The sequence below is a fragment of the Meles meles genome, chromosome 10 (genome assembly GCF_922984935.1).
Source record: "Meles meles chromosome 10, mMelMel3.1 paternal haplotype, whole genome shotgun sequence".
Taxonomy (NCBI): domain Eukaryota; kingdom Metazoa; phylum Chordata; class Mammalia; order Carnivora; family Mustelidae; genus Meles; species Meles meles.
In genome coordinates, this window is record NC_060075.1 from 55324536 (window position 1) to 55338965 (window position 14430).

At 38.1% G+C, this 14430-nt stretch overlaps 1 protein-coding gene across 1 annotated transcript in view; it reads right to left on the reverse strand.

The window, feature by feature from the left end:
- Window positions 1-981: 981 nt before the first annotated feature.
- The window catches only part of ABCB5 (ATP binding cassette subfamily B member 5), a 119142-nt gene continuing 105693 nt past the window's right edge, over window positions 982-14430 (reverse strand). Inside the window, exons 24-27 of the mRNA XM_046020966.1 lie at window positions 13535-13732; window positions 9436-9642; window positions 3227-3373; window positions 982-1179 (exon numbers count right to left, since the gene is read on the reverse strand). Coding sequence (XP_045876922.1) covers window positions 982-1179; window positions 3227-3373; window positions 9436-9642; window positions 13535-13732 — 750 coding nt within the window. The remainder of the gene's footprint in view (window positions 1180-3226; window positions 3374-9435; window positions 9643-13534; window positions 13733-14430) is intronic.

Below are 14430 nucleotides of genomic sequence, written 5' to 3' on the forward strand. Positions count from 1 at the left end.
ATACTTTAGAGAGGCTGGCTGTGTCACTGTAAATGGAAGAAAATACAATTAAAAATAGAGATAATATCACTAGGTGAAATTACATCTTTAAGTAAGTGGAAAATATGACTCAGCTTATCAATATTGTTGTTTACACTGAAATTTTAGATAACATTTCATATAAAGTACATGTAAAATTTTAAACAAATTACTTGATTGAATAATAGAAGATGGTTTTAAAATTTTTCACCAATAATAAAACCAGCTCTTATTTTAAGTAAGTGTTCATACACAAATATGCTTGTAATTTATTCGCAAAATCTAAAGCTTGGAATAATGAGATCTTCAGAATGGATCATGTGTAGCATTTTACTTACTGGTAAATTAGAAGATAACTATCTAATTCTGCCAGAAATTTTACATTGTAATCCTCTGTATCCCCCTAATAAAGGGATGTAATAGAATTTTGGGAAACAGTGGATATTATATTAAAAGAAACATTGAGAGAGAGATTATGGGAGAAAGTCCTATGGTCTGAAGGCTAGGAGTTGCACAAAGTGGTTTGATATGTGTTACAAAATGCTGGAGGCTCCAAGTTAAAATCATTCTGTCTACAGTGTCAGCCCAACTACATCTCTCTCTTTATTAAATCTTTCAATTTAGTTAATTGGATAATTTTTCTCTCTTGGAGTATATTCCCAATTTTATAGCCAAAGTTGACAGGAATATAAATTCATTTTGTAGTAAACTTCTTTACAAACACATGGGTCAGAACATTTTTACAAAGAAAGGATGCAGGCATTATCTCACAGGAGTTCAGCAAATTTTGCTTCCTTTAAAAAAATCTGAAGAGAAGTTGTGTACACAGAACATGTCTGTACTTGAATAGCATGATTCCAGGTATTGATACATGTAATAAAAGAGATCAAAGCATGCCAAATAATTACTAAGTACTTTCTTTGCATTACACAAAGATCAAAATATGTGCTAACTCCAACAGCGTCACTGCACTGACTGTGCATTTACTAATTTAAAATACATATCTCGATTTCTCAGGAGTTCTTGATGAGTTCCCTTTTCCTTTATTTTCCCATCGTGCAGGACCACTATCAGATCAGCATTCTGTATTGTGGAGAGTCTGTGAGCAACCACTAGGCAAGTCCTCCCCTTTCTGGCACTATTGAGGGCATACTGAACCACCTGAAAGAGAAAAGGACCTGTGACTGCTAGCTTAACTTAGATGAAAATAAACGTCCCCAAATCAAATTGATAAAAGTAACCTAATAACACTCTTTGTGTATTTGCTTATCCCCAAAGGCAACTGCTCTGCTTTGTGAAAAATTCACCATACTCAAAAGAAATCTAGAAAAAGTAGTTATAGATACATTTAGCTTTCTAATTAGAAAAGCTTTTGTGATAATGAATAAAAATGAGATGGTTGTCAGTATGTAAGTAGCTGGTTCCAAACTCAGAGTCAGAAAGTAGTATTTCCACATCTAAGTAGAATGCCCAATTTTTAAAAATTTTTAAATTTTAAATTTTTCATTAACATATAATGTATTATTAGCCCCAGGGGTACAGGTCTGTGAATCGCCAGGTTTACACACTTCACAGCATTCACCATAGCACATACCCTCCCCAATGTCCATAACCCAGCCACCCCCTCCCTCACCCCCTCCCTCCTGGCAACCCTCAGTTTGTTTTGTGAGATTAAGAGTCCCTTATGGTTTGTCTCCCCCTCAATCCCATCTTGTTTCATTTATTCTTTTCCTGCCCCCCAAACCCCCCATATTGCTTCTCAACTTCCTCATTATCAGGGAGATCATATGATAATTGTCTTTCTCTGACTGACTTTTTCTAGAATGTCTAACTTACTTACTTCATTTCTTCTCATAGGATTTATTTATTTATTTTGGTAGAATTTAGCTTTAAAATTGTCCTGGCTAAAGTCTCAGCTATGATGGGTTATAATGTACAGAAGAAATGAGAGTGGAGTCTGAAAACCACTATTTGTTGAAGATATAAAATATTCATTCCAATGATTGATATCTAATTTAAGTCCCTACAATGGTGGGGAATATTTTCATTTTTGTTATGAATAAACTGAGATTTGAAAAGTCCAGGTCATTTGACCAAGGTCATAATGCTAGTAATCGATGAATCCTGGATTAAAGCTCAGGTATGCCTGATTCCAAAAATCATGTTTTTTTCTTTTGTAACACACTGTCTACTTAGAAGTCAAGAATGATAATCATCTACAAAAGCAATTGTGTGATGGTTAACCACATAAGCTCTTAGATCAGACACACTCTATTAAAATTCAGAGAAGTTACTTAACTTTTCTAAGCCTTAGTGTGTTAACCTATAAAACACACATGGCTAATAAAATAAGATAATTCATCAAGTTGTGAGGATTGAGATAATAGCATATGATGGACACTTAGAAAATTTTAAGTTATCATTCATTCAACTAATGTTCATTTAACAAGTAAGTGCTTACTATGTGCAAGAAACTACTAGAGTACAAGGACATAACAAAATTAAACATCTGAAGGAACTTGCAGTGTAGGTCTATTGTCACATCTCGTTGCTGGTTTTCTTCTCAGAGCTGATTGTCTATAGAGGATGGAGTAACCAGCAGCCTCTGACATTGCAGTGTAGATTACTCTTTTTGTTGATTTTTTTTTAAGGTTTTATTTATTTATTTGAGAGAGAGACAGTGAGAGAGTACATGAGAGGGGAGAAGATCAGGGGGGAGAAGCAGACTCCCCGTGGAGCTGGGAGCCCGATGTGGGACTCGATCCCTGGATGCCGGGATCATGACCCGAGCTGAAGGCAGTCGCCCAACCAACTGAGCCGCCCAGGTGGCCCTAAATTATTCTTTTATGCATGCAGATTGCTTTATTGATTTGTTTGGTATCATAAGAATAATAATAAAATGAGAAAGTTATTTTTCTTGGGCCTTTTCCTTGATTGGAGAAACATTTCAAGAATTGTGCCTTTACTGATAAATCATTTCAAATGAGAAAACCTTCTAGAACATAAGATGCCCTGTGCCCCAACTCCCTCCCACCTTCCCAACCAGCCTCTAACTTTTTTTTAAAGGCCAAAACTTTAATTAGAACTTGTGACCCTATGACTATAATTCTCTCCAGGTCTTTCTTGTCCCAAACTGACCTTGACTTCTTTCACAATACTCCACTCTCTTTTTGATATAATATTCTGAGAAGAAATAAGAGAATGTTACCTTTTCACTCTCATTATCAAGGGCTGAAGTGGCCTCATCCAACAGTAAAATTTTTGGTTTCCGGAGAAGAGCCCTTGCAATAGCTAGTCTTTGTTTCTGGCCTCCAGAAAGCAGTGTTCCTTTCAGTCCAACTTGTGTGTTGTATTTCTATTACAGGAACATGCAATTAAGAAAGCAAGGCTTGGTTATTTAAATTAGCATGACAACTGTGGGCGAGAACCATCTAAATATTTCAAATTTTGCTACTCTTGAAAATTTGTGTCCCAACAAGTGCTGAAATCTATTCTTGGGCTTTGTTGCAAATAAATGCTAAACCAGCAGTAAACAGTACCATCTCATTTACATATCTACACTGATCACAAACAGCAGACCTTTGCCATTATGCTTCTACAAAGGGATTGTTTGAATTAAAACATAAGAAAAAAAAATTACTGGCAAAAGAAAGTTCCCAGTAAACAGAAATCTTTTTGCATTAAATTCTATTACCTTCTATTTTCAGGTCAAAATGATTTGAAGTATATAAAAACAAGGAAGTCACTGGGTTTCTTCACTCTGGCTCTCACCAAACCTCTAGAGGCACATCTCTCTAGGGCCTGGGATTCTGTTCTCAGTCCTGCAGGTTATCTTCCTGGCAGTAAATTAAGCTGACGTCCAGAGACAGTCCGTTCATCTTTTCAGGCCATAATAGGGACATTTACCACTCTCAATGTTTCCACGGCCCTCCTACTTACTAATGACCTTTTCTCCAGTTTTCCTCTACAGAAGAATAAAGAAACTGCTAGAGGAGTATCCTAGAGCTATTGTAGTCTGCTATATCATGACCTGTCAGTTCAGTTGGTGCAAGCAAGCTCCCACTTGCTTTCTAGATTGTCCCATTGACTCTCTTCCCTCCAAGGTTTCACACTGCTTTCTAGTACCCCCTGCCACTTGTCTAACAAATATATGCTACTGATATCCAGAGAAGAATGTGTGGATGGATTGACTCCACTGGGAAAGCAAGTCTAATTATGCAACCTTCTAAAGGTGGATCCTTGTAGCAGCATCATAGCGAAGATGCAGCATGTGATTAATATGCTGTTTATTCTGTCTTAGTGCCTTAGAGAAGCTTGAATTAATTGCCTTTCTCTCCACATCTGACTGCCTTCAAGGGGTACCATTTGGGCAGAGTAGGTATCATGAGAGCCTGTGACACAGCCATATGATAAATGTGTCTACTTCACCTCAAATTTCATTTTTTAATTTAAAATACACAGTTGTTACCTTTATATAAAACAATGGTGTCTGAGTTACTAAAGCCCAGGAGAAGTGTCTTCTTTGAGTGAATGCTCTCCAAAGAAAACAGACTTTATCTTCTCTGTGCTTTTATATAGGACTGCCAGCACGCTGGGTCCCTGCCTTCTAACATACATTTTATTAAATTTGGACTCACAGGGCAGAATAATCAGGTAAAATTATGCCATTCATTTCCACATACCAAAAAGTTCCCATCCAAATGAGAGAATCCAACCTTAAACCAAAAATTGAGAGAGGATTGGGTGGAAATGATAATGGATTGTAACTCTTTCTGCCAGTCTACCTTAAATTGTACATGAATTATTCTAGTGTAGCTGAAGAAGACAACAAAACTAGCTTAGAAATCACTTTGCATTTCTTGGCCTTCTCTGGATTGTAGGAAAATATTAGCATCAAGAATGAATCAGATGAAAATTAAGTCATTTTGTCCATCATTAAGCAGAACATATTATAAATGTGAATATACACCTGTCTTAATACCAAACTAAAAACATTTTCAGATACTTGAAGTAAAGGTTTTCATTTTTTAATTTAGAATTGCAGGCGCACCTGGTGGTTCAGTTGGTTAAGCATCTGCCTTTGGCTCAGGTTATGGTCAAACCTCACATCAGATTCCCTGCTCAGCAGAGAGCCTGCTTCTCCCTCTGCCCGTCCCCTTGCTCATGTAGGCGCGCTCGTCTCTCAAATAAATAAATGAATAAAATCTTTAAAAAATGAACTACAGAGTTTCATTTTCCTGTTTAAAGATTTTATTTATTTTTATGAGGGAGAGGGAGAAGCAGGCTCCTCACTAGCAGGGAGTCTGACTCGACTAGAGGCTCAATCCCAGGCCCCTGAGACCCTGAGATCATGACCTGAGTCGATGCTTAACCAACTGAGCCACCCAGGCACCCCTCAGTCTCCTGTTTACTTACTTATTTTTAAGGATTTTATTTATTTATTTGACAGAGAGAGAGTACAGCAGGGGCAGCTGCAGGCAGAGGGAGAAGCAGACTCCCCACTGAGCAGGGAGCCCGATGTGGGGCTCAATCCCAGGACCCTGGGATCATGACCCGAGCCGAAGGCAGACACCTAACTGCTGAACCATCCGGTGCCCTCTTAGTCTCCTGTTTAAACTGAAAATCTAAATTAATTTTCTGGCAAACACTGGGATGGATTGTGAGTGTCCTGAAATATGCAAGCTGTTTATGACAAGCTCAGGGAACAATGGCTCTTCAATATGAACCTGGGACTAAGAGCCAGTTGGGTTCTGGAGGGAACATCAAAAAGAGTCTCATCCTGAACCAACTGTATTCTAAGGAATCCTTGCAAGCTCTGTGGAGGAATTTAGGGTGGTTTCAGTGGTTGAAGTCTTATTCAAGGAGCCATGATATAGCTTGATTGAGACCTGAATCTACATCTGGTGAGTTTTTCTGAGGATCCTCAAAGAGCAAGGCATGTTGCTGCAACTCCCTTCCTAGGTGGATATTTCTGGATGTCTGCGGGTCACCTCCATGGCATATAGTATAGATGTGTTATCCAGAGTGTACTCTAATAATATATTTTTTTAAGATTTTATTTATTTATTTGACAGAGAGAGATCACAAGTAGGCAGAGAGGCAGGCAGAGAGAGAGAGAGGAGGAAGCAGGCTCCCCACCAAGCAGAGAGCCCGATACGGAACTCGATCCCAGGACCCTGGGATCATGACCTGAGCCGAAGGCAGAGGCTTAAACCACTGAGCCACCCAGGCGCCCCCCAGAGTGTACTCTAAATTGATGCCTTGCTATTCATCCTCTGATATTGAGTTGCCAGGCAGCTCCAAAATCCCTTACCAGAAGCTCTTAGGACTATATCTCTTTAAGAATTCTGTTTTGGGGGCTCCTGGATGGCTCACTTTGTTAAGCATCTGACTCCTGCTTTTAGCTCAGGTTAAGATCTCACTGTTGTGAGATCAAGCCCCTTGTTGTGCTCTGTGCTGGGCGCAGAGCCTGCTTGAGATTCTCTCTCCTGCTCTGGCCCTCCCTCCTGCTCTCTCTCTCAAAACAAAAACAAAAACAAAAACAAAAAAACAACATTATTTATTTATTTAGTAATCTCTATACCCAATATGGGGCTCAAACTTACAACCCTGAGATCAAGAGACACATGCTTTACCAATTGAGCCAGCCAGGTGCCCCTCTGTTTGACTTTAGAAGAAAATTCACCACAAATTGTGTCTACTATATGTACTATATGTGTACTATATTTAGTATGTGGTAACTAATAACACCTTCAGAAGTTCTGGGGAAGCAAGTGGTAATCAAATATATGAATGTGAAGAAATAGTTGATTATTCATTTTAAGTAGGATTAACAAGGCTTACATATGGCTTCACATCATTTTGTCCACCAAATAAGTAAGCACAAAACATAACAAGATTTGTGTGTAAGGGATGGAGTGTAACAGCTTTTGGAAATTGGAACTGGGGAACAGAAAATGTGGACCTGCACTGCTCTCCTCCAGAATGCTGTAAAGCACAGAGGCTTGTCCTTTTAATGCCAACCTCTGCCATCACCACAAAGGCCACAGTGCCTCCTGGATGAGCAAAGAAAAGGCTGAGCTTCAGCAGCAGTTTTTTGTTTTAAAATGTGATCAGCTTATTTCTTTACCTAAAAAATATCTAGTGGTTTCCTATTTCCAATAAGACCGAGTCTAAACTTCTTAGGCTAGTGTATCAAAACCTTCACATTTAGTCTGCTCATGTTTTGGCTGCTTCTCAATTCCCCAATTTATGCCTTATGCTCAAGATTTTAAATTTATTTCCTTCCAAACACCTAAAACTCTTTTACATGTGTATGTTTCCATGTGAGCTTATTTGTCTTCTAAATATGGATTTGTCGGGGCACCTGGGTGGCTCAGTGGGTTAAAGCCTCTGCCTTCGGCTCAGGTCATGATCCCAGGTTCCTGGGATCGAGACCCACATCAGGCTCTCTGCTCAGCAGGGAGTCTGCTTCCTCCTCTCTCTCTCTGCCTGCCTCTCTGCCTACTTGTGATATTTCTCTCTGTCTAATAAATAAATAAAATCTTAAAAATAAATAAATAAATATGGATTTGTCTCCTTTCTGCCTGAAGAAAGCCTACTCATTCTTCAAAACCTGGTTTAAAACAGCATCTTCTGTGTGATTTTCTCTGAGTTCCTAGAGAATTTGTCATTCCTTCCTTTGTACTCTCATCACACACTCTGCGTGCTTTTATTCCAGCGGGCTGTCCAGTGTATCATACACTTTCTTGTTCACTTTTCACAGACAATCCTGAGCCATGTCTTGGCAGTTCCACTTTTCCAATATCTTTTAAATCCTTTTCCTTGTTTTATTTCACGTTATAATTACTAATCCAGGCATTCATAACACTGGAAATAGCTCCTAAGTCCTCTCCCAACTTCCTGTCTTTTCCTCACTACAACAAATGGTCATTTACATTGCTGCTAGATGTAATGTCCAATGTCCTCTTCCAAAATGATATTTTGGCACCAGATTTCTTTATGGTTCTACATATATATATATATATATATATATATGTAATGGTGATATGAAGGTAAACTACAGGTAAACTTAAAAACACTGAGAAACAAGTTATTCTTTCTTTCTTTTAGGAAATATCTTGGTTTTCAAAGTTTACTGTAAAGTTAGCACAGTGAGTCTCTGCAAAATGTAGTTTGGGGTAAATTTGGGAAATAGTACAACAAAAATAATGAAAGATCATAAACAATTTAAGAGTAAAAGTCAAATGGTATAAATAAGTAGTAGGTGACAGGAGTGATGGGGACTCTTCTTCTTCTTCTTTTTTTTTTTTTTTTTAAAGATTTTATTTATTTATTTGACAGCCAGAGATCACAAGTAGGCAGAGAGGCTGGAAGAGAAGCAGGCTTCCCGCTGAGCAGAGAGCCCAATGCGGGGCTCGATCCCAGGACCCTGGAATCATGACCTGAGCTGAAGGCAGAGGCCTTAACCCACTGAGCCACCCATGCACCCCGATGGGGACTCTTCTAAGTAAGGTGGCCATGGAGGGTCTTGGCAAAGATGACATTACAATGAGCTTGAAAGTTAAGGAGCTGGCTCTGCAAAGAGCCAGAGAAAGGGAGGTCCTGGCTGAAGAAACAGCAAGTATAAATGCCCTGAGGTAGGGAAAAACTTGGTGTGTTCATGAGATAGAAAAGAGGACAGCATGGCTGGAGCAGAATGAGTATATGGTGAGGAAGGAATTGCAGAGGCAAGCAGAACCAGATCACAGAAAGCTTTGCCAGTCACATAAGACACCTGGACTTGTTATAAGTGCAAAGGGATGCCATTAGGAAGTTTTAAGCAGGAAGGGACAAAATCTAATTTATGTTTTTTTTTTAATATTTTATTTATTTGACAGAGAGAGAGAGATATCACAAGTAGGCAGAGAGAGAGAGGGGGAAGCAGGCTCCCTGCCGAGCAGAGAGCTTGATGCGGGGCTCCATCCCAGGACCCTAGGATCATGACCTGAGCTGAAGGCAGAGGCTTAATCCACTAAGCTACCCAGGCACCCCCTAATTTATGTTTTTAAAAGATCCCCCTAGTTACTGTGAGGAGGAAGCATTATAATGAGGCAGACTGGCAGCAGGAAGACAGACTAAGATGCTACCGGAGTAGTCCAGGGCAGGGAGGATGATGGTGGTATAGACAGGAATAGAGTGTATACGGATATGGATAAAAGGTAAAGAATCAAAATAAGAAAACTAATTCAGTGAATATTAATACAGTTTGGCTTGGAAAAAGTTTTCACAGAAAAATCTCAATCTTTTTGCTTTTTACATTTAACTTTATATTAGATGCTAGCAATAAATAAATTGTTTAATTCAAGTAGCACAAAAAAAAACAATTTAGGCTTACTTGAGAGCTTTGTAATTCAAGATTTCAGACATTTTTCTTACCTCAGGGAGACCTTCAATAAAAGAATGAATATTTGCTGCCTTTGCTACTTCTTTTATTTCTTCTATTGGCACAACACGGCTGTTATCACCATAGGCAATGTTGTCGGCAATGCTACAGTTGAAGAGGACAGGCTCTTGAGAAACAATTGCTATTTGGGAACGGAGCCATTGTACATTCAATTCCTTCACATCAACACCATCAAATAGCTGTCAAAAGCAAAATGGAGACTGGTATGTGAAGATCCAACAACTATATCGCGTTACAGTTCACTATATTCAAACATATACAAATTATAAGAAGGGTAGGAATTCAAGCCACCTCACAGTAAAATGCTATCCAGGGATGGACTGTAAATGATACTGTATAGAAGCAGAGTGTAACTGCCTAAAATGTCAACTCCTAAACTTACTTGACATTTCTACAAATGGCCACATAGTCTAAAGACTTGCCTGGGGTCTAGAGTAAATAAAGCCTGGTGCTTTGTGTAACCTCTGCTGTAATAGGACCTCACTTTTTTTTTTTTTTTTTGAAGACTTTATTTATTTATTTAACACAGAGAGAGAGAGAGAGAGAGAGAGAGAGAGAGAGATCACAAGTAGGCAGAGAGGCAGGCGGGGGCGGGGGGAAGCAGGCTCCCTGCCGAGCAGAGAGCCCAATGCGGGGCTTGATCCCAGGACCCCAAGATCATGACCTGAGCTGAAGGCAGAGGCTTAACCCACTGAGCCACCCAGGTGCCCCAGGACCTCACTTTTTAAAGCCCAGAGAGAGAAGGTGTAGACTGATAGCAGTCCACATACAGAGAGGTATGTCATTTTGTACACAATCATGCTTATTCATGTGAACATGTAACAACATGCAGCTGGCATTTGATGAGCATATCTACTAGCTGATGGGGACTCTTCAGGTACAAGGGAAACAGTGGTACGCAAGATAAAACTCTTGCCCTCTTTCAGCTTATATTCTAGTGGAGACAGGCAGGCAATAAACACAGTAACAAATAACTCAAGAAAGAAAGAGTCGTGAAGACAGGGTAATGGAATTGAGATTGACTGAGGATGTAGGGGGATGTGGGAAGCAGGTTGGTAAATGCATTATTTTCTATAGAGTAATCTAGGAAGGCCTACCTAAGGAAGAAGTATTTAGATTGAGACTTGAATGATAAGGAGTCAGCAAAGAGATTAGAGCAAGACAATTCCAAGCAGGGGAACAAGAACAAAGGCCATAAGTGAGTTTAAAGAACACAAAGAAGCCAGGGAGTCTGACACATAGTAGTCAAGGTGGGGAGTGATAGGAGAGGAGTTTGGAGAGAGGCAGGGACCAGATCACGAAGGACCAGGACTGATGGAATTGCCTCTGTTTTATTCCAGCTGTGGGAGGACATCATTGGAGGGTTTAAAGTAAGGGATGTGCATATTATGTGCAAATAGATGACTGTTAACCTAATTTTGGACTAACTGTTAACTCATTGTTATCACTGGTAACAAGAGAACCATTCTGAACCATTTTATTTTGCAAAGAGTCATTGAGAATCTGTGAAGGGAAAAACAGTACCTATAAATTGAGGAAGGAGGACTAATATGACAGTCTTTGGCTTTTAGGGGCTTAAGATTTTTTGTAGGGAGGAGGAGGGAGAACAGCAAAGTGTGTGTGTGTGTGTGTGATCTAGTGCTGGTTGGGGGGAGAGGATAATTGAAAAACTGAATACAAGGAAGAGTAAGAAAGGTACCAGGTGAGAAAAAAAGTCATTGGAATTCTAAGGAGAGAGAATTTGTTTTTGTTTTTGTTTTTTTTTTGGAGATCAGGATGCAGGATTTAATGGAGCTGATTTAAATAAGCTGTAACCATGCATAAAATTTTTGAGAGTTGGTGGGTGGAGAAGGCCAGTGGGAATAGTAGGAAGCCTGAATCAGGGTGGCAGAGGAAACTTAGCTCTGTCTTAAACCAAGAGAATAAAGAAAGATTCTAGATATAGATATTAGACCCCTCCTCCAATACCTGTATTCTAAAATAATTCCATGTCTTGTAAGATCAAATTTTTTTTTCTTTTTTAAAATTTCTAATTTGTAGACTTTTCATTTTTCTTAGATTTTAGAAAAAAAATTGAGTCTAGTTGACACACAATGTTACATTAGTTTCAGGTGTACAATATAGTGATTCAACTTCTCTATACATTACGCTATGCTCACCACAAGTATGGCTACCATCTGTCACCATTCAAGTCTAGTACAATATTACTGGCCATATTTCCTATGTTGTGCTCTTTATTCTTGTGACTCATTCATTCCATAACTAGAAGTCTCTATCTCCCACTTACCCCCTTCATTTATTCTGTCCATTCCCCCCCCTCCCCCGCCTACTATCAGTTTGTTCCTCTGTGTTTATAGGTCTAATCCTGCTAGTTTATTTGTTTATTCATTTGTTTTATTTTTTAGATTCTACATATGGGTGAAATCATATGGTGTTTGTCTTTCTCAGTCTCACTTATTTCCCTTGGCATAATATGCTCTAGGTCCATCCATCTTGTCACAAATGGCAAGATCTCATCCCTTTTTATGGCTGAGTAATATTCCATTACATGTATATACCACATCTTCCTTATCCATTTGTCTATCAATGGATACTTAGTTTGCTTCCATATCTTGGTATTACAAATAATGCTGCAATAAACATAGTGGCACACATTTATTTTCAAATTAGTGTTTTCATTTTCTTTGGATAACTATCCAGCAGTGGAATTATTGGATCATGTGGTATTTCTATTTATAATTATTTGAGGAACCTCCATATTCTTTTTCACAGTGGCTGCACCAATTTATATCCCTACCAACAATGCATGAGGGTTCGTTATTCTCCACATCCTTGCCAACATTTGTTATTTCTTGTCTTTTCAATTCTAGTCATTCTAACAGGTTTAAGGTGATAACCCATTGTGCTTTTGATTTATATTTTCCTGATGATTAGTGATGTTGAGCATCTTTTATGTGTCTGTTGGCCATCTGTATGTCTTCTTTGGAAAAATATCTCTTCAGGTCCTCTGTCCATTTTTAAATTGGATTTCTTTTTCTTTTTGGCATTGAGTTGTAGAAATTCTTTATGTATTTTGGATATTAACCCTTTATTGAAGATACCATTTGCAAATATCTTCTCCCATTCAGTAGAATGCCTTTTTATTTTGTTGATGTTTTCCTTCACTCTGTAGAAGTATAATTTAATGTAGTCTCAATAGTTTATTTTTCCTTTCATTTCCCTTGCCTTAGGAGACATATTTAGAAAAATGTTGCTATAGCCAATGTCAGAGAAATAACTGCCTGTGTTCTCTTCTAGGACTGTTGTAGTTTCAGGTCTTATGTGTATATATTTAATCTATTTTGAATTATTTTATATATGATGTTAGAAAGTGGTCCACTTTCATCCTTTTGCATTTAAATGCCCAATTTCCCTAGCACATTTATTGACTGTCTCTTCCCTATTATATATTCTTTCCTCTTTTGTCTAAGGTTTGGCTTTATTTCTGGACTCTGTATTAACATCCATTGGTCTGTGTCTATTTTTGTGCCAGTACCATACTGTTTTGATTACTATAACTTTGTAACATAACTTGAAATCTGGAATTATGATGCCTCTAGCTTTGCTTTTCCTTTTTAAGATTGTTTGGGCTATTCTAGGTCTTTTGTGGTGTCATATAAATTTTAAGATTGTTCTAGTTTTGTGAAAAATGCTGTTGGTGTTTTGATAGACATTGCATTAAATTCTTAGATTGTTTAGGGTAACAGACATTTTAGCAATTTTTGGTCTTCCAATCCATGAGCATGGAATATCTTTCCATTTGTTTGTGTTGTCTTCAATTTAAGATCAAAATTTCTGCCACAATCATAACCGAAGAATCCTTGAGTCTTTGTATTTTGTATTTAGCCTCAAAGGCCTATCATTTTTGTTATTGGTTTGCTTGCCCACTTAGTTAAGGGAGAGAGTTTTCCCCCCCCCAAACTACTGCGCTGTTTGCCCTATTCAAACCAGTAAAGGATGATTAAGCCCAAGAGACTGTTTAAGAATAGCATCACTAAACCCTAGATAAGCAGTATTTAAACTCAGTCTTACCACTTGTCCTTTCACAGGGTCATAAAATCTCTGCAGAAGCTGGATAGAAGTGCTTTTTCCACAGCCACTGCTCCCAACAAATGCTACTGTCTTCCCTTTCTCAATACTGAGGGATAAGTCATAAAGGATGAGAACATCCTGGCGACATGGATAGAAAAAAGAGACTTCTCGAAACTCTATATTTCCTTCACATATATCCTAGGAAAAAAAAGTTGGCAGGGTTCAGAACTTAAAAAAAGACTGTAACACATTATAGTACATTGGCCAACTGTTTCCTGAAAATTACGCATGTTTCCATAACCATTTTATTTTAAACAATATTCCTCTCTATAGAGCTGCTGACTGCATAATCATTTCTGTCACTTTTGTTTAGATTTTTATATCTGTACTTCTTGTCGTTTGTGGACCTCACTAAGTTCCTAAAAAGCACTGGTTTCCTTTGGTTTCACTACATAGACATTGTCTAATCTGCAGACTAGCTGTTTTACCAAATGTTTTGCATAACTGTATATATATATCTTTAAAAATTTAGTTTGTTTTACAGACCTTTATTGCCTAATTCAGAATAGCTGGATTCCTCATAAACTATATGTATAAATGTTAGTTTTGTAAGTTGGACATGGTTTTACAGTTAATATACATTATGTTTTGAATTTGGGCTTATCTTTGTTTTCAATTTATCATTATTTGGCAGTGATGCCTAATAATTTTTCTCTCTATGCTTCAATTTCTTTTTTGTATAAAAGTATTTGTAAACCAATACTTATATATACCAGAGATGTTTATGAAAGACTTCCCAGAACTATTACTAAATGATTAACTCTTCTTGTATAGATTTGGTTCTAAGATTTTGGGGTTCTTTTGATCTTCATGTTTATTTGCCCTCATTCAGTTGC